Here is a 21007-nt window from a genome sequence, read left to right as displayed (position 1 = left end):
GGCAAACAAAGACTGGTCAAAAACGGCAATTGTATAATTGTTATCACTCTTAGTAATGATTTCTATATAGTTCACGACATCTAGATTCAAATATTTATTATAAATATCTCCACCTGATGCCAGCAAGTATTATTCAAGTATCTTATGAATTGCATTTTGTAAAATGTACTTCTTAAACGCAAACGGTACCTCAGATATATATATATATATATTTGAAAGTCGGAAAAGTTACGTTATTTTAAAATCCTATGTTCTTTTCATTCGATTGTATCGAAGCAAGAGAATTTGTTAACATTACGATCCAGACATATAAACAATTTCTTGCGATATACTGCGCCTGTTATCAATAACATTTTATATTGTGCTACTTTTCAATCGTGCGCACACACATTGCTACATGTTTCCATGAATATACATTCAAGATTCAGAATACCGTACATTTTCGTTTTTTTTGTATGATTTTGTATGAATTTGCGTTTCCGTAATACATGTAATCTTAAATTCTAATGTTTTCGATACAGCGGGAAACATTGCATTTTGTGTTGTACACTACTGATTAAAATTCAAACAAATTCGACGTTGATTTATCTCGTACAATTCTTATATATGTACATATCGATAGTACTACTATAAATTAACGGAGAACATAATTGTATAAGATTACAAAAATTACAATTGTTAAAATACTTGTACGCGTTGTTACCTATTCCAAAATGTGAATAAAGTCAAATAATTTAGTGGTCAATGATACCGGATTCGTTTTGAATGTTTGCAATATATGAATGAATAATATTGATCATTGACATGATTTCTGTGACGTTAAGGAATGAATTTCAACTCATGTGTTTAATATACTGGCAGCTTTAAACTTTATGAATGTTTAAGAATGAAGTAACCCTACGATTTTATTTCACACGAATAATATAAGTATTGAAAGAGAGCAAACTTTTATATATCTATTTAAATGGTTTTTACCATAAGCAACAAGAAAATGTATTTGAAGTATTATTACATTACATGTTTATTTATACAATTAAACTATCTATATACAATATATCAATATGAATGTTGTATAATTTTTTTGTAACACATATTTAAAGTGGCTTTTTAATGGCGTTAGCCGTTCACACACTAAACTTCTATCTATTCGACGTTGTTTATAATCTGTATACATAAAAGTTATGAACCTGTAATGACATCCCAGACTTTGCAGATGAGCATTCTATACTTATGATTATATCGACCACAGGAATTCACTTAATTTTCATAAGAAATTAATACTCTTATTAATAGTCACAGATTAAGATAGATTTGAAAGATGTTGAATTAGGCACAAAAAATAGCATCATGTTGCATTAGAAATGATAGCATGATTAATAATATATTATAATGTATAATATACCTATACAGATTAACTGAAATTTGATTACGCTTCATTCGAATATTTGGTTGTTATTATACCTACATTTGATGTCCCTTCCTGAACTGGTTTTAAAAAATTGCGATGTAAAATGACCCCTCAACAATCTTCACACATTTCTATGATTTTGTGACATGATTTAATACTATACTTCGTGATGCAGGAAGGTGTTTCCGTAATTAAAAAAATAGAATAAAGCTCTTACTTATTCGTTGTTCTTAAACGTAATCTTATCGAAGATACGTCCAAACGATATATAAAAGTGTAACTAAACTGAATTCATGATACTTTTCTGCTATATATTCGTATTCCCAATTGAAGTAGGATTTCAAGAGTATCGGTTACTTCATTTTTTATCGGGGGAAAATATGTATTAATCTTATGGGGGGTTAAACCTCGAATAAATAAATGCAAATTTATAAAATTATATGGATGAAAAGATCATATTTAACACTATACTTGTTTCTGTCTTATACTTAGTTGTTTTCTATTCGCACCTATTATATCATTTATGTATATTTTACCTGATGTAATAGTGATTTAAACTTAAACAGTTGTCCCATAGGTACTGAACATCACTCTGGTGGTATCTGTGTCCAGAGTAACGTCTTCTGGAGATGCTAAATCGACTTTTATGGAACCAGAATTGTTTCTTCTCCTGGTTATACCACCTCCCCAATTCGATAACGTCCAGTGGTAAGTTTCGCTTTCTTTTTCAGTATTGGTGGTTTCCTGTGCGTCGTTGTCTTTGTCTAAACCGGTCTCGATGGAAACCGATGATTGCGAGGCAACGGAATCGAAGCTAGAATCCGCCGCTCCTCTATAACGGCTAACGTAATCGGTAGACATTTCACCAGGCGACTCTTCGATTGCCCTAAGTATGTTTTGACAGAGTTCCGAGTCGAGGGGGATTGGATTTTCGGAGTCACGATTGTGAATAGTAACAGCTATATGAGCTGGATGTGGGATAGGAAGAGGAATTTGCAACTTTTCCGCGCTATAAGGGCGAATTTGTCGTTTCCAAGGTTGCCAGCGTGCTTCCGTAACACCGTTTGTCGAAGTTGCGCGCCTTCTAATCCTCGTGGACGTTAACAGCCCTCCAGTATCACTGCGCGACAAACCATTTGTATATCGCTTACTTCAAATACATTACATCAATTACTAAGTATATTGAAAAAAAAAGAAAATAATTCTTTACCATCGTTTTTCACATTTTCTACTGTTGTTAGGTTGCTTGGATCGCGGATTGAATGCCGATACTTCTAGGTAAGGACTATAAACTTGTATATTCCCACGTGGCGCGTAAACTGCGCCCAGCAGATCTGGACCGTTAGTGCCACCGAGTTCAGTGCTATGAATCATATCCGTGTAACGTGACAGATCAACTCCTGGATGTGGTTCCAGTCTGAACTTAGTGTCTGCGTCGTCGAGAGGTTGAAGAAAGTTTAAACTGAAAATATCTGCGTACATAAGACCAGCTAAGCCGGCCCAATCGCCAACACTTAAACCTTTATTTTCCCAGAAATCGTCCTCGTTTCCTGACAATCTCGCGAATACGTGAGTAGGATAGAGGCGCTCTAACATGAGGGCTCCCTGTTGTATCACTACCTACGCCGTTATGAAAAGAATGGTTTTAGTTTGTAACGTTGGAAACGGAAGTTTTTTAGGAACTCGATTACCTTCAAATCAAAGGTAGTAAGTTTTATTTTACTCTTCACAACCATGCCGAGGCCAGTTTGTAAATTTTTCCTACGTCTGTCTAATTTCTCATGTAATACTGCAATTAGATTTTTGGCTTCCTTTTCAAGGGACTTATACGGGTCTTTCGTTTTAGCTAAACTAGCTGCGAACGGACCAAAACAGGCTTCGACGAACTGAGTGAAATCCCTCTGCGGCTGAGTGATCAGTCGTTCCGTCTCTTGCTGAAAAGCTAACAATTCGTCTAGCTCTAGTTTCGCTTCGAACGCGGCTAACGCTTGCTCGGGTCTTATCTGCGAAGAAGCGTGAAACAATTAGCCATTCGACTGATTCGCATTCCATTTCAGAATCACATACTTGATAATAGTAATCGGATGTTAATCCTGGCCCGGCTATTCGTTTCACTACGAAGCTGTCGCTGGCAGGTATACGACCCCTGTTCTTTATTACTAAATGGAACATTGCCGTATCCCAGACCACTCTAATCCAGTAACGTATCACAGAAACTAATGTAAACAGCACGATATATTTTATATCCATTTGATGAAAATATAGTAATTCCTATGAATTAACCTTACTGTCATTGTACCTGTAAGTATCACAAAAGAAATGATGGGGCATAAAATAAGAGCTACGATTAACGCTGCTATTGGCTGTAGACATCCTTGAATGCCGATATTCCAAACTAACGCTTCCATAATGACTAAGTATCGATTCCGACTCGGTTCTGGACTATCAAGATCCATTATAAGCGCCATGAATGCATGTAATGCCAAGGTAATCAGAGGCATCCTAAAATAATGAAACAGGATGTTAGCGTTTCGAACACAATCGTGGAATGTGAAAAGCGACATCATCAACGAACCACAATATCGCGGTAAGCGCAATAAGGAGTGATCCCAAACTTGTTAGTATACAAACGACAGGAAAAACAAATAATATTACAAGTGTTCCTAGTAGTCCTTTCACGCCATAGTTCCATAGCCTATTTAAATGTCTCGTCATTCCTTTGCCGATAAATCCTAATTCACAATACGACATTAGTTAATCGATCAACGAATAACTTTATAAATTACGAATGAATTTTACTCACCGGTATCTGGTTCCGTTTCGAAATGGGTCCGACTTTTACTAATATGTCTCCATAGTGCTATCAATCGAGAACAAAGAGTGGGCATTTGAGAAGACTTTCTGGGAAACAAGGTGCCGTTTAACTGACTTAATTCTAAATCGGGGGTAAACGGTTGTACGAGTAATAAGGCCCTGACAGAAACTGGGCAACACCACGGCACTGCTACGCCCAACAGGAACATCGCATTCCAAGTCCAACACCATGTCCTAGCCACGTAGTTTATCCAACGCCACATAGGCCACCTGATTTAAACATCGTTAAACACACCGTCAATCGTGTTAATAAACGTCACTTTGTTTTCGAACTTTAATGATCCTCAATATTACACACCTCGTCGTAGTCGTGTGCACGATTTCTCTTTCAACTAGAAAGACCGGCTGACTCGGATCAGCGCGGGGCGTTGTAATAGATGTCGGAGTGTTGCTCAGCACCGTTGGTATAATTTCCGATTGTCCTTGGAAATTGCGTCTAACAATCCAATTCTTTGGAAGCCATATTTGAGTCGGCCATTGGAAACTTCTTGTAGGTGTTTTAACTTTCCGTAATTCTTTCAACAAAACTGGTTCCCTCTGAACGAAGCAAATAAAGAATAAAAATATCAGTTTCTACGATACAAATATGATTCGCGTAATAATGCAGAACGTTCTGTGTACCTCTTTCATAAAAGTTAAATCACGATTAAGAAAGTAAACCGTCTGTTGTAGGTTCTGATTAGTACAGAGGGTCAGAGCTTCTTCGTGCGCGCTCCACTCGCATTCCTCTATGAATTTTTCTTCGACTTCTCTCATTCTGTCGCGCATCCAGGGCTCTATTCGAGAGAGCACCGGGTGCTCGTTCTCGACATGACGTCTCAACGATTCTTTGGTTTGCAGTAATTTCCGTTGCACCGTTTCCACTGCTCGGTGCATCAATACGACCGATTGCGCCTGCTGGACCAAAAGCTGAGCAATTCCGTTCCCGAGATCAAGTATATCCGGGTGTGTCAGAATATTGGAGAAGACTCGTTGCAGATACTCTCGCATTACAGCTTCATTGACTTCCTGCAAACGGATATTTCACTGTGAATTCGCCAGGAAAATTCGGATCGAATCGACGACGTACGATAGCGCGATTCCTACTTTCTCGATTTCTTCGTCCGGCTTTTTCCGTGCCCTCAACTCCGATATCAGTCTTTCTCTGAAATGTAGAAACCAGCCTCGTGTCTCTCTCTCCGAAATAGCAACTAGAATCGGTAAAGCTTTTCTGATAATGTCTCTGCTAAATAATCTAAGGTCCACCACTGCTCCACCGGGTGTCCCGAACACAAAAGGAACCGGGATCGGTAAAAGCTGCGACAGTTCTCTTTCCACCTCGAACTTCTCCATGGTTGCTCGTCGAAGCTGTTTCCGGACGAATCCGCACAGCAGTTCAAGCGAATCTTCGTATTCGGGCTGAGATCGGAATATTCGAGTTACATATCGGTTGACACGAGAATACGAATCATATTTTATATCGTCTATCGTGGAAACATACCCTACACACCAGCTCGGCAACCAAATACCGACAACGCTCTTCCCTGATTTTGGCATCTAGATTGTGCGCCTGGAGAGACGGTACGCCGATTATAATATCTAAACAGAAATTCTGATTAGCGACGGATAGAAAGAATTTAGAGAAGGTGAATTCCTACCGAGAAGTCGTAACAGGCCGGTCAACATCGCCTTCAGAGATTGCGATACGCTGAAGCAGTGGGACACCAGCCTGGCTTTCGCCGTGACCACGATGAACCTGGTCGCCAGAGCGAGATCCCGGAGCAAAGCGTCTCGCCTCCTGTCCCGTCCGCGTTGGAGCAATCCGCTTAATCTCCATCGATGGGTCTGGCCCGCAAAGTTTATCGAGTCGACCTCGAACTCTCTGAAAAGCGAACCTACCGTGAAATCGACCCACGCGGCAGGATCGAGAAGCAACGATAATCTACGGGTTCTCTACGCTTAGAAATGAAACGACATTCACATACACGTGTTACTTTATGTTTTTGTTTCTGTTTGTTTTTAAAGGGGTAGGGGTAAGTGGGACATATGCCGTTTAAATGGAACTCCCTCGTGACAAATGTGCAGTTTCTCTCACATTGCGTGTAACATCAAGCTACGGGTCCTTGTCTATCCTCTTAGGTAGAACCAAAACCAATTAAATCTATCGCAAGCACGTTCAAGGGCTACAAAAAGAAAAACAGAAAGAGGAAAAGTACCTACACCGTGTACCGTGCTGGAGTAACTCAGGCGAATCACATTATGTACAGCGAAGTTAGCCACGAAAACAAAACATTTGAGCAAAGCAGCGTGGAATCTAACATCCTGAATCCCTGCGTAGCGCAACGCTCGACAGTGGGTTCTCGCAGAGGCAAAGGTGGTTCACGCTTCTCTCGATCGCATTGGATTTGAAACGAAGATTGCAATAGTCGAATAGTCTCCTAACAGGAAGCGAGAGAGGAAAACTTGCACCACTTTTTGCGACGAGTAGAGCCACTGTTCAACGGTTCATTGTTCGCGTTGCGCTTGGCAATGCCTCGTTTTTTTTTTTGTGCAATCGGATCTCGTGTTCAGCGAACTGGGATATGTGGCGGGCTCGACGACAGGACAAGGACGATCATGCTGTGTCGGACTCGGTGCGACAATTTCTCTAATTAGTGGGTAGGGAATGCGAAAGGGTCCACATCGTCAAGGGTCACGAGAATGAGCGATATCAGTCTCTAAGTCGCTGCACGAGACTATCGATCCGTCGTTCCGTGAATATTGTGTGACGCTGATGCATGACATACCCGCATCTTCGAATGCTCTCCAATTGAGTGGCATTCAGCTTCTTCGGTTTTCCGTACTTCTCCTTCTGAAAGCTTTACAAAAATCGTTAGAATGTATCGGTCGGAGGAGGGAGAACGTTTCGGGATCTTGAAAACGAGGCGCCAATTTTGTCAGGGACGGTGGAGGGGCATAATCGGGTGACTGGTCCGCTATCGTTCTAGTTCTTTCATCTTCGATCCGTTTCTACGCTACCTACGCAACGATTATACGGGGCTCGGAACGATAGAGACAAAGAGGCTAGCGTTCGCGTGTGCCAGAGCTTCGATCAAAAGCCTACGTGTGATATATCGAGGGACGTGTTCGTGGACACGAGTGTCGGCGATCTTCTAGATCTTCTAGATCCTCTAGACCTTCTAGATCTCCTAGATCCTCTAGATCTTCTAGAACAAGAAGTAAGTGTACATACCTGTGCCGATCGGAATCGCTAATCTCTAATTCTAACGGAACACGCTTCGCTACTAGTCAGAACTATCGTGTTTCTGGAAAAGCGTTACTCAGATGAGGGAGGTCTATCGTTAACCCATTGGTTGCAGCTAGCTCGGCGAGATAAAAGACGGGAAAAGTATGCGAGGAAAAGAGATAGAAAGAGAGATATAGAAAGAGAGAAACAGTAATCGGATCGTCGATAATTCGATGAAACATCGATAGCGGATTCTGCAACCGCTGGATTAAGGACGCGCTGCTAGAGGGTTCGAGTGTCCTATCTACGGAGACGGCGATGGGAAGAGGAGAAACGATCTCGGTGCCGGAGGACTTACCCTCGTTTACTGATGCACTCGAGCTGCTTCTTGGTCAACCTCCTCGGCTCGCCTTTGCTGTCCACGGCAACCGAGTCCAGCTCGTCGAAACTAGGAGCGACGAACAGGTCCCTCAAGTGGTGTTTCTTTCTGGCCAGCGTGTCCTCCGGTTCCGAGCAGGTGGACAATGGCGGCGGAAGCACGATCGGGAACGTTCTCCAATGGTAGAGGAACTGCTGCGCGACTTCTTTAATGTTGTGCACCAGAGCCTCGACCTCGGCCGGCGCGCCCCGCAGGTGCGACGTGTCGAACTCCACCGGTTCCTTCTGTAAAATCCTGTTTCTAGAGTATCGCGCGATCGGGAACGGGTACGGGTCTCGAGACCTTTGCTGTTTTCGAAAGGAAAGATACCTCTGGTTGGAGTCCATCTCCGTTCGGTCGGTGATAAGAATGGTTCGCGTAGGCCTGATGATTCGGCGCCGTGTTGCCGGCGTTGGCGGTGTTGTTGGCGGTGTTGTTGGCGGTATTGTTGGTGGTGTTGTTGGCGGCGTTGGCGGAGTTTGCGGAGTTGGCGGAAGCGGAGTTCAAGTTGTGGGGCATCTCGCGCGTGAAAAGCGTGCGCGGTGGCTGGGGTCAGCTGCCCCGTATCCCGACTATCTCCTCATACACCATGCTGCTGGTCGCCACCATTTATCATCCCACGCCCTGCGCATTCAATTTATTGTCCCTATATCCGGTCTGTCCCGGCGCACCGATCGGCCGAACGAAAATAGGAGGAGACCATCCGGTGGCGGGAGGCGCGCCACTTGCCAAGGAGCCGACGCTGAACCCTGACTCCCATTAACCGATTATACGTCCATTAAACGATTAACATTCCGAGCATTCCAGTTCTCGCATGGTCTTTCTCGCATGCGCGCCCCATCGAATCGGCATTTCCATTCTTCGTTCGACCGCTCGGACGAGATCCGGCTTTCTCGGTTCGGTTAATCGGCTTATCGTCGTTGCCGCGGGACTCGCCTCGTTAACGGGCGCAAACGTTCTTTTAACGGAGCACGATCGCGACTAGATCTTCCCGCTCCGCGGTTCTCCGCCGGTGGATCGATGAAAGCGAAATTCCGGTTAACCTTCGCGCCATCGATCACCGTCAACTTAAACCTTTGTCAGCCAAGGTCTAAGGTCGTCCTGTGGACATTTCGGTATTCGGTCGTTCCTTCGAGGCGGAACGAAAGCGGGAAACTAGCTGCGTTCGAGGCTGACCAAGTTCGACGTGGAAACTCGGGGGACGGGAGAGCGACGTTGGTATTCCGCCAGCGTAAAACAATGCGATCGACCGTAGAGAGGATAGAAGACTCTTCTTGGCACGGAACAACGGATACTTTACGATTATTGCCGCGAGTGGTTGCAACGAGCACGCTTATTTATCGTGCACGGAACAAGTCCGCGAACTACTTCCGAACTTTCGAGTAGAACGAATCGTTCAAAGGAACCGAAACATCGAGAATGTTCGGAACCATCGGGATTGGAGCGGGAACTTTCAGCGTTCCCGATATATAGGTAACAGTGTACCGGTAGATTGAAGAACCATAAGAGACCGAAGACGCGGACGAACGAGTTTCCATTTGAATCCGACCACGCTCTCGGAACATCGTCGAAGACGTCGATGCATCAGCGTGGAACGCTTGACCCCGTCGGGCCGCAGTCACGAGCCGCGATCAAGTGCGAAATGAAACACGATCGCTTCGGCATTGATTTATTCGGACTTCCAAGCGTTCGGAACGCGCGGTTCAACCGGGAATTTCCAATTTCTCTTCGCCTCGGTCGGGTCGTTTTCGAACGCCGTTTCCGGAATCTACCAAAAATGTAGTCGAAATTTCATGGAAAAGACATGCGTATCCCGCGTCGTTTCGCGTTCCAGAGAAGAATTAGTTTTCGCACCAAGATTTCGAATTCCTAGAGACGCGGAAGAGGGGAATACAATAGAGTACGCGGTAGACTGCGCTGTTTCTCTCTCGAATTTCATCGAATTTCATTTCGCCGGCGAACCGCTTTCAATTTCCCCGAAGGTCCTCGAGAGGCACTCGTCTTTCGTACGTTTCAGCATCGAAAGAACGAATGCGCGTTCGATCGAGCCTGTCAAGCGAGTAATTAATATTTCGCTGAACGGCTGAGCGCGCGTCACCGGCAGACGCGCTCGAATAGGACTGAGACCGCCTCGGTGATACATCGATTCAGCACGATCGATCGCCGATTACACCGAGTAAACGAGCAACACCTACGAATCGAGGATTCGTGCCTGGTCTCCTCTATCTGGAAAGAGACAAAGTTGCCCGCTCGAGAAGGTGAGTAACGGACGAGTGGAAAAAATTGGTCGCGCGGTGCAAAGGCAAAGCCCGAACGCGGCGTATTAGAAGCACAGAGACTGGAATAGTCGTTGCGTGGCGCGCGGCTTTAAGGTTTTAAGGTTACGAGAGCTTGCGCGAGCTTCGAAGTGGGTCAAAAGGCAGCGCGCGGCACGATGCACGGCAACCTACTTGGAACGCGTTCGAGCGGAGTCGTAAATATTCTTTCTCGCGAATCTCGTTCCCGGTCACCCCGTTCGCCGACCGATGCCCGTCGGACCGTCTCGTTCCCGCGGGCGTCCCATCGAAATCGCCTCTTTTCATCCCGTGCCCGTCGATTTCACGGAATCCCGATATTTGCGTAGACACGATAACGCGAGTCGGTCGGAGCACGGGTTCGAGTCGCGTGTCGTCGGCTGGTAGAAACGTAAACGGAATGAATGGAGTCCATTCACGGGCGCCGAGTCGAATCTTGGGAATGTTGAAACCGTTTCGCGGAGAAAACGAGGCTTTCCTTTACCGATCGCTACAATGGAACAACGTCCTCGAATTCTCTGATCCGTGGATTCTTTTGGATCAACTTTAACCTCGCGCGCCGTTCACGGCGCAGTTGTGACTCCGTTTTTATAGCGAGTTTCTCGTGGAATGTAGTTTAACGCTAAATGTAGCGATCATGTGACAGATTTTAAAATTTGATTTAAAAGCCTGCATTTTTCCTGCGCATTTAACTTTGTATCAATTCTTATATTGTTTGATTAATCAGTCTCTTAATTCCTGCCCTTCCTTTTGTTTCTGTTCCTACTCTACTGTCTTGTTTACCTCTATTTTATAACCAATCATTTGACCAGACACGGCAGGAATAGGCATATATGAAGGTTTAGCGTTGATCATTTTTCATTGGGTTCATCTTTCCCTGGTCGCGCGGTTTCCTCGATGAGACACGCGATCCCGACACTTCGTCGCCGCGCTTCCACGTTTCTCCGGCGCGAGTTCTCGGTCACGCCGCGTAAAGTTACAAGAACGACGCCGGAACAGGCGAGAGAACGTCGCGTCGCGGCTGCATAGAATGAAAGCACGCGAGAGACCGTGCACAGGCGACGGGATAAAGGGGAGCGTGTGCGTCGCGCGGCTCCATTGTGAACGCGCGAGCCGGTCCTCCCGTTTCAACGCGCGTCCGTCGACCGTCGACCGAGCGACACTCCAATCCACGCCAGGGCGAAAACGAGATTCGTCCCGCGAATCGATTCGCCGATTTGAACGGTTCGTCGACCTCCGCCGACCGTCCACGCTCTTTCCTCGATTACTCTTCTCCCTTTTTTTCCCTTCCTTTCGCGCGACGGCAACCCCTTTCACTCGAATATCCTCGAGCGGCGATCCTCCCTTCCCACGTACGCCGTCGCTCGACGCTAGGACCTCGATTAACCCTTTGCTACAATAGCCGAGATATCTCGTCGTCATGATATCGTACGCACGATGATATCACACCGACGAGATACCTCGTCCATTGTAGCGAAAGGATTAACCGAGTCAACGTTTCTCGCGAATCGTTCAGAATCTTTGGTTATATCGGGAAACTCGACAACCGAATAATCGTTTAGATTTCGTTGTATTCGACGTGCAGTCTCTCCGTACGTCGACGGATCGACGACTCGAACGAGTTGCGAATTACAATGCGATTCGAGCCTTTTCAGGAGCGCCACGGCTGCGCCCGGAGAAAGAATAGCGAGAACAATGAAAACGTAAAGGGGGGAACTCGCATACTCGCTTTTCGGAAGAATCGGCTCGGTCGGATGAACCGGTGGCCCGTTTTCGAACCCCGACCCGATCGGTCGATCCTCTTTCCCGTGGAAAGGGAAGCTCGCGAAAGAAGAGCGGGAATGTTCCCGATAACGATCACCGATCGGATTTCCATCCGAAGCGCCGAGCCGCTCGTTATCGGCGCCGATTACTCGGCCGCGGCAAAGAGAAAAACAGTCGTATTCCTTCGGATATCCGGAAGAGGCTTTTTAATAACGGCGCAACGCGATTTTTACAATTCAAATACGGCTTGTCCGATAATGGAACGAGCCCCGATCAATCGCGATTAATGGGTCGATGGTCGCCGACTCTTCGTCCTACCCGATGCAAAGGTTTACCGGCGCGCGTCTTACGAGTTTTCGATAGGTTTCTCGATAGATTCCAGCCCCTCCCACCAATCGTGATTCTTGTTCGATCTTCTCCGGTCCTCGAGGAAGCTCGGCTCTCTCTTGCTCGGAGAGGAAACGTTGGAGCGCGATTGTACGCAGAGGGAAAACGGGGTTACGTCGAAAGCTGGCTCACCGGTTAAGGGTTAAACGCCGCGCAGCCGGCGCAGCGTCATCGAAAGGCTCTCCTCGCCCTCGAAAAACCTCCTGCGAGCCTGTTCGTACGCGTTTCCCGCGGTAAGTGCTAGAACGTGTTCGAGTGTGCGTACCTAGACTCGATTTCGTCATATCGACCCCTCGGAATAAGCCCCGGGGCAGTCAGCCGGCGTGCCGAGCCGAGTCGAACGGAAACAAAGTTCGATCGCGAGAGTCGTCCTAACGAATTCCGAGGAAAAACTGAGAGAAAGACACGAGTCGTTCCGCGAAAGAAACGCGACGACACGGCTCCTCGAAGACGACGCCTGTGAGCGAAAGCCCTACTTAGTTAATTGGACATGCCTGCCGCGATACAGACCGTGACAGTCCCGAATCCGAACAGCGGTGGCCTCGGCTCTTTACAAACTTGTGCTCGCCGAAAGGAAAAGAAAACTGAAGAAGGTTTACTCGGCGGTTTCCGAAGGAAAACCGAACGGGATCAACGCGGTGGAAACGACGCTTAACACTGTATAAACACTTCATGTCTAGTTATTCGTACCGTGAACGGTCAAAATGATCGGTTCTTTAAAAAAGCTGTATTCTTTAAAATTCAGTGTAAATAATAATCAATGTGGTATTGAATTAAATATTAAATACAACAAATTTTATAAAATGACGGAATAAATTAAGCTCTTTTCATTGCAATTATAACTTTGAGAATTAACAGAAACAACAAGAATAAAAATGACCGGCTGAGCCAGGTAGAGCAGCTTACGTATATTTCTTGAAAAAGGAAAACGGAAGAAGTAAATACGGAAAAATATCATGTATGCATATTCTAGGAAAAGTTCTAAAAAGAAATTGCTATATGGCAACGTTTCCTATGGAAAATTGCATGTAAAAGTTTGACGACATTAATTTGACTAGTGTAGGTAGGTTTAGTATTAAATCCGCAGGCTATTCTTTCGAAACAACGAACGAGCTTGTCGTTACGCCTCTTCCCTTTTTCTCTCCGTGACGATCATCGCGACAATCGCGTCGTCGATTCTTTCTCTCTTTTCGAGCGGCGTTTCGGTGACCGTGCATTCGCAAGCTGCGCTCTGTCGCATCGTTAAGGCCCCATTATCCAATCTACGCCGATGATACGCGCACACCTGCACCACTCCTACAGAGCTCCGTAAATCACGTTCGCGCTGCTCGTCTCGTCAGCAGAGAATCACGATCGTTTCCCTTGGTCCCGCTCCAGTCCTACGTTTCCTCCAAAATTGTGACCACGAGCGAGACTCGTGAAAACGGCACGAGGGATTAAATATTTGAATCGAATCGATGAGACTCCGATAGAGAAAAGTCGAAAGGAAAAAGAAAGAATGGAACACGAGTAACGGTTCGATCCGAGACACCAGTTCCATCGAGTTCACGTTCAAGGATTCCATTTCCTTCGGAGAAGAATCGCGTCTGACGCGTGCGGAGTATCGTGGAATATCGCGAGAAGTTCGATACCGAACGACATCTCAGTCCGAGGTAAAGTTCCCCGGGGTTCCGACATCCCGCAGCCTTCCCTCGCAATGAACACACCCAATCGAAGGTTAGCGCCGATAAAATTCTCCGGTTCGGCGAAAATATTAAGCTGCAGGCAAAACGACGAAGAGCGTTCCCTTGCCCGTCGAGACTTCGAGGAACCGCGGCGGCGCACAGTAGTCCCAAATGGCCAAAATCTCGAAACATACCTAAATGGAACCAATAATTGGATCCAGAAATAAACTTGTCGCTAAGCGAGAAGTTCATTTTCGAGGTTTTGGCCAGGTTTTAGCGATTTGGGACCATTGTGCGCCGGTTTTGAAAAAAGGCCGCGTGAAACGAATTACGAATTTAACCGAACCTGATCCTTCCGCGTTCCGGTGGATCGTTTCGAATTAAGCGAGCGTTTCCGGCGAGCACGCGCGATCGTGTTACGAAATACAAGTAGCGCACGGGCGACGCGCATCATCGAATTCGAGTACACGCGATCCTCTCCGTTTTTACCGTGGTCAACGTTGCAGCGAGACGGTCGCCTACGCCGGCCAATTCCACGGGATAAAAAGGCTAATCGAGGAAAACCGTCCATTCTCCCGGTTCCGTCGGATGCTCGAGGACACTCGGCTCCGGCCGCCTCCGGAGCTGAATTTTTCCGCGGAGAAGAAAAGATGCGAAAACGCGGTCGTTCCAACTGTTCCACTGGGTCTCCTGGTTTCACCGGGAAAACCGATAATTCCCTCCCTTTTCTGGCCCGTCGTTGCAACGGGGCCACCGTGTTCCTTTTCGATCCGTTCTCTTCCCCGGCTTTCGATCGATCTTCCCTCGGTCCCTCGCGCGCGAGAAAATTCCCCGCGAAAATCTCACGGTTTCTTTCCTTTATTTTCTGAAAATTTCGCCCCGAAGACGCCTTTAGAAACGGCCGGCGAACGTTTCCGCTTCGATCGGCCCGTTCCACTCTCTTCTTCTTCGAGCCAATGGTCCACGAAATTTCCGATGGCCGAACACCGTCGTGGAATCAGCGGCGATGGTCTTTTATGGGCGTCCGTGGTTGCCCCGTTCGCTATTAACACGATGCTAAAGGCCTCGAATCGCGATCGAGCGAGGATGAGAAACGCGGTCCGACGGGGTTCTCGCCGCGTCCATCGTTCATCGAGCTACCGAAGTTTTCGATTACGGCCAAGGACGGGCCTCGACGGAAGGCACGTTTCACGGGGACCGTTCCACGATTATAAAACGACGCGAGCACGATCGCCACCGTAATCGGTAATGTCGCGAGACTCGCGTGCCGAGACACCGTATAGAGTATGGAGGATGCGAGCAGAGTTCGGCGCGCGATCGTCATTCTCGTTTCCGATGCCTCGTTTCGGAAAGGACACCTTTAACCCTTTGCACTCGAGAGGTGACTCTCAGTCACCACTCGTGATTTGATTTGCAAAATTATGAAGTCTTATATATAATATTAAGCTTTGTATGATGCATCGATACATGGAGTATTGAAATAAAATAACTTTCCTTCTTAATTGATATATGTTTTCTCATTAATTAGTTTTAAAGAACATCGTCTGTATCTCATCTGAGAAGAGAATATTTCTAATGAAAAACTTTCGAGGCCAAAGGATTAAAACATCCTCTCTCGTCTCCGAACTAGATAAACATGAATATTTTGTAATCGGCGGTGAAAACCCTTTGCATTGAGAGGCGCTGCCGATCGCAGCTTGATTCGATAGAGAAAATTGTGAAGTTCGCGCGATTCCCTAGCTTCCCTCGAGTGCTCGTCCCCGTAGGCGAAACTTTTCTCGCGTCACGGGTTCGCGAGTCATTCGAGGACTAGTCATCAAACGCTCTCGAGAACCGTTCCCATCGTTTACGAGCTCCTCCTCGATCTTATCTCCGTCGGTGATTAGCGGCGACGGGACTCGACGATTTTTACGCTGGCCCCTCGAGAAACCCGATACGCGTCGAGGGTGGATCCACGGAGTTTTCGGCACCGCGCACACAGCTGCGAGGCAGACTCGACTGATTTTCGAGCCCGTACGATTCAGCGTGATTCGAAAGTGGATGCCGACCCTCGGCGTTCGAAGGGTGTCGGCTGCTGGGTGCTCGTTCTCGCCCCGGGGCTGACACCGTGGCACTCGACATTCGCGCTACCCTGCGTCGCCTTCTTTCGGGGGAGTTCCTAACAAGGATTTCTCGCTGGGTTCCTTTATATTACAGTTTCTATCGGTAATATCAGCGTAATAGCGAAAATAGTGCGGAAATTGCGACGAGAAGAGATGAAAGCTGACCGATTAAACCCGCATTCCTTTCAAGGATTTTCCCCTGTGCAACGGACGGTAGCGTTTCCTCGGAATTCGGGGAAGCGAGACGGATAAATAGACGGGCTTCCCCGAATCGTATTCTCTAGCGTACGTTGCACGCGAAATTACATAACCAAACCCCGCGATCTTGGCCACGACGTATGCTCCCGTCCCAGATTTTCAGGTTTATCACGAGCCCCATCGGTTGTTTCGCTCGTTCCGTTCGTTTCGCGACGCTTCTCGCGCGGCTGACCTGGATCGCGATCCGAAAAATAAGGGTCCCGCGGCTCTCGCCATTCACAATGAACAGAGACCTCGACTCGCTCGGGGGAAAGAATCTCGTCCGATTCAAAAGTCGACGAAGTCCCCGTTGAACGAACGCGGAAAAATACTTCTCTCCCCGCGCTTCTGCCCGTTGCAGAAACGACGGTCGAGCCGAGCGACAACGCGGACCAGAAACCAAACCGGGAAACATTAAACTTCCCGTGGAAAAAGCTGGAGAAACACGGCGTTTCCGGTGCTCGTTTTCCAAGAGAAACCTGTCGTGCCGGAGTTCACGATTCGCGACTGCACCGCCGCGATCACGGACCCGTGTTTTTCGATGTTTTTCACTGTTCAGTGAACTCTCGACGACCGGCGCTTCCCGTCGTCGCGGAAACTGAACGTGACCCGATGTTTCAGCGGCTGCTTTCGGGTTTTTGTAGCGATCGAATGGAGGATTCTTTAACACGTTGACCGCCACAGTGGTTACCGATGGCCGGAGTTTCCAAATTAATTGGGAATAGTTATAATTTGTTAGACAACTGATGTTTAGAATTGGGTACGATTAGAATTGGGACGTAAATAATTAATTACTTTTACTTTTTAACACGTTCGCGGGCGTGAATGCTATAACATTCATCTTTATTATGATGACTTGGAAGCTATAACATTTAAATTTATAAGCCACATTATTACGCATTTAATTTTACATAGCCATAATTTTTTGAAATTGTCACGCATTTTAACTCTCGAAGAACTGCATTTGCATTTTTTCTACTTTTACAGTCCATTAAAACTTTTACTGTCCGCAAACGTGTTAACTTTGCGACGGAAGAATAAGCGACGCATGAAGCGCTTTTCATGGCAGTGTTAACGGTAGAACCACCAAACGGACAAATTGACTTCTTCCAATATTTCTGCAGTACCTCCAAGAGTGCAGCTATTGAGATTTCGATTACGATTTTAGTACGCCTATCGGGAAATCAGTTTCTTTAGCGATTCCTCGAGGAAGCTTCTGTCCTCTTTGTAATAATCGTGCAAAGACAATACCGCGGATCGCAGCGTGAAACCGATCCGCGGAAAGCTCGGAGAAATTTGTTCGTTCGGCTCAACGACCGGTCGGGTGCTTGGAGGGTTTCGGATTTACGAGGCTTGATCCAGCTTTCCTCGGAATTTTCGAACGCTTTCCGGAGACGGACAAGCGATTAACGCGCTCCGCGAAATCGCCGGCTCTCCCACCGTCGACGGGCGTCCGCTTAACGCGATTAGTCTATTAAACGCCGCCTCAGATGGAAATTAATAAATCACAATCGGATTCGTCGATCGACGGAGGCCCGGGAGATCGACCACGCGTCAACGCGTTTTCGTCAGATACAAATACCAGGAAATAATCTCCAGGGCCGCGCGGGAGAGCTCGCGTTTCGAGGGAACCGGGGAAAACGATCACGACGAAGAGGATCCGGAGCTCGCTGAAAGAACGATTCGATGGAACACGTGTCCGGGTCGTCGCACACGTGGCCAGCCTAGCGAACGCGTCGCGACGGAGATGCAGCGTCGCGGAGGGCCGCGCGCGAACACAAGGAGACCGTGAAACGGGTCGCCGTGACGCGCGAACGATGCGAACGATGCGAACCATGCGAACCAGGATGCAACGGCCGCGCAATTCGCACGGGCAGACGTTTCTTTTTCAGACCGAACAACGGATTCAGGGTCCCCAGCGGAAACGCGCGACGAACGGATCAAACGATGCGACCGCTTTCAGAAATGCCTTCTACGCGGCGGGGTAAACGGCGATCGCACCACCGCCGAGATTTTTCCATGGAAAATGTTACGTGGGAGGAGCCGCGGTTTACGTCAGCGGTAATCAAGGAACTTTCTGATTCGATATTGCCCTTCGTTAGTAATAAACCGGCCAAGTTCCTAATTCGATGCAATCCCCCACTCCAGCGCCAACCGCAAGCCTAGTCTACGATCAACTCCGCGAGTTTCCGATTCAATTTCAATCTACGTCGAAACTGTTAAATGGATCTTAACGACGTCTCTTGACGCCTACGGGTAACGAGTCGCGAATTTCGAATCGAAACACGCGACTCGCGGTAAATTGTGGGCGAGTTATTGTAACCGGACGAGTCGGCAGGTTCGAATCTGGACATTTCGGTGTCCGTGGACACTGGAACTACCAGATGGGTCAGAATGTCCCATTCCTTGATCTTCTCCTTTGCGATTACTGAAAAGGTACGAGTGCCTCTTTGAAAAATGACTGAAGAAGCTGATTAAGTAATGCTTAAACTGAAATATAAGCCGATTGAAATATTAATAAATTCACATTTTTGGCTTTTATAAAGACATTTTAACCCTTCGCACTCGGCAGCTTTTCGCTAGGAATATTTTAACATTTGACGATGAGATAAAGACGATATTTTGTGAAATTAACTCGAGGAGAAATCACTTACTTAAATCAGAATATTTCTCGAATTGATGCATTATACGTGGTATAATATTAAACATCAAACTTTATAGTTTTGCTGTATGAAATCGAATGACGAGTGAGAGTCACCTCTCGAGTGGAAAGGGTTAAAAAGACGGTTTAAATGTTCGGTAGTTCTAGTGTTAATGATGGACGGTCGATCGCGCCATTTTTACGCAGCCACGGAATTCAAATCTGCGATGAACCGTTCGTCGGGATGAAAACGTACCTTTTTTTCGCGTGCGTGTCATTCTAGCGGCGGAGCCGTTTCATTTTCATATAATTACGTTGCTAGAACGCGAGATCGATTAAACCATGTACCGTACACGCACTGCTGCATATACGGGCACGCACACACATACGAAAGTAGATGACGACACGCAACAGCAGACAGGACAGGACAGAACAGAACAGGATAGGACAAGATAGGACAGGATAGGACACGCACGCGTCACTTGCCCACACACTCTTTTTTTCTGTTTCGCGACGTCGCTTTGCACAGGGAACGAACATTTGCAAAGACAACGCCCTAATTTCGCACGCCCCCGGGTAAATCGGCAGCTTTAGCGAGTCTGCGAGCTATATCCTACTTATCCTTGATCCCGTAACCTGTAAACACACTAATCTTTGGCGAGAAAGAAATATGTTTCGACGATGATTCCGATACGCCATCTTTTGCGCGCGGTTTCTTTAAATCGATTACTCGGTCGAGTGAGCAAAGCGCATCGAAATCCCCCCCCCCCCCCCCCCCCCGATTCTTGTTATCAATGTAAATATATCGTTTCCTTCTTTTATTTGCTACGGTTATTACTCGGCCGTTGGCGATTCGACAGAAAGACCGTTAAAGACAATTAATGCGACGTCGGGTAACCTTCGCTGCGTCTAACGAGACGAATAGCTGTCAAACGTAGAAGTTAACATTTATACGCTTCGAAAAAGAAGTCAAACGATGCGCTATAGGTTCAATCGCTTCTTTCGATCGAATTAACGTCGATTCCGCGGCGACGAACGCGCGGGTTTTAATCACTGGCCAATTTACAAACGCAGACTCGTTTCAACTTTTATTCCGCCCAGTCTATAAAGCGCTGGGCGATTAAAACGACGTGACGTACCGATGGCACTATGAATGTCCCTGTTCCCTGAACGTTCTACGAGCTCGAAGTTTTCGATAAATAATTATTTATAAAATTTACGTAGGACGTTCGAGATAAGTTTCTCGTTCGAATAACGAGGCGAACGAGAAAACGATGTGCTCCGGCAAAAGAAGTAACTTGGTACGCATGCACGATACGCTTCAATTAGACATTAAACGATGATAGCAGCGATAAGCGGCGCATCGATGATTAGAAACTATTTTAAACTATCGAGAACCCTTTGACAAACGTTTGATATTGAATTCTCTAGTAAATTCATGGGCACTCTACGAACCCGATTGAATCCTCCGGAAGCGGTCTCCCTAACGACCGAGGAATCAAACCGTATCTCGAGCCTCGCTGCGAACACGGATTGTGGCGAGTAACCCGCTCTAACCTGACTATAGCGTAATTGTTCAATAATCGTGAGATTGAATTCGTGAATCGAGTTCCGAAAATGTTGAAAGGATCCGCGCCAAATCTTTTCTAGGTCATTCGACGGGGACAGGACACGCACGGTTCCACAGCTGATTTTACTGACCACGACGAAATTCACGATGCCATCGGACGCTGACGAATATGGAGGACGCGAATGAATTTTTTCCAATCATTCGAATGCGTACTTACCGCGACTGATCACTGATAATTTACCGCGGAACTGCACGCGAACTCGTCACAGAAACCACAGCACTGACACCACGCCAAAACAGCCCCTGCGAACGACTGATTTTTATCGAACTGGCCGCGGCGAAATGCAGCTCGTGCTCCCGCATCGCCATCTTCCAGCAAATTTTTCAAGCATCCCGTGTCGATTGAATAGCCGACGTTCTTAATGCATTCCGCGCGTGCGTAC

General features: G+C 46.8%; 1 protein-coding gene across 2 annotated transcripts; it reads right to left on the bottom strand.

Annotated features, from left to right (window-relative positions):
* Nucleotides 1-992: 992 nt before the first annotated feature.
* LOC116425688 (uncharacterized) lies at nucleotides 993-20950 on the bottom strand. Of its 2 annotated transcripts, XM_031973719.2 has the most exons (16): nucleotides 20782-20950; nucleotides 8236-8529; nucleotides 7846-8150; nucleotides 7048-7119; nucleotides 5920-6143; nucleotides 5763-5860; nucleotides 5369-5680; nucleotides 4904-5290; nucleotides 4581-4819; nucleotides 4212-4492; nucleotides 3984-4140; nucleotides 3708-3910; nucleotides 3476-3624; nucleotides 3100-3411; nucleotides 2619-3028; nucleotides 993-2528 (listed from the first exon to the last, which is right to left on the bottom strand). In XM_031973719.2, exons 2-16 carry the CDS (start codon nucleotides 8422-8424, stop codon nucleotides 1967-1969), a joined length of 3900 nt encoding a protein of 1299 aa, XP_031829579.1. In that variant the 5' UTR covers nucleotides 8425-8529; nucleotides 20782-20950; the 3' UTR covers nucleotides 993-1966. The 2 variants fall into 2 exon arrangements, with proteins under 2 accessions (XP_031829579.1, XP_031829580.1); XM_031973720.2 differs by lacking the exon at nucleotides 7048-7119.
* Nucleotides 20951-21007: the final 57 nt, after the last annotated feature.

This window comes from Nomia melanderi, chromosome 14 (assembly GCF_051020985.1).
Source record: "Nomia melanderi isolate GNS246 chromosome 14, iyNomMela1, whole genome shotgun sequence".
Lineage (NCBI taxonomy): Eukaryota > Metazoa > Arthropoda > Insecta > Hymenoptera > Halictidae > Nomia > Nomia melanderi.
The sequence above is the reverse complement of the archived record's forward strand: the minus strand, read 5'-3'. Positions and strand labels throughout refer to the sequence as shown.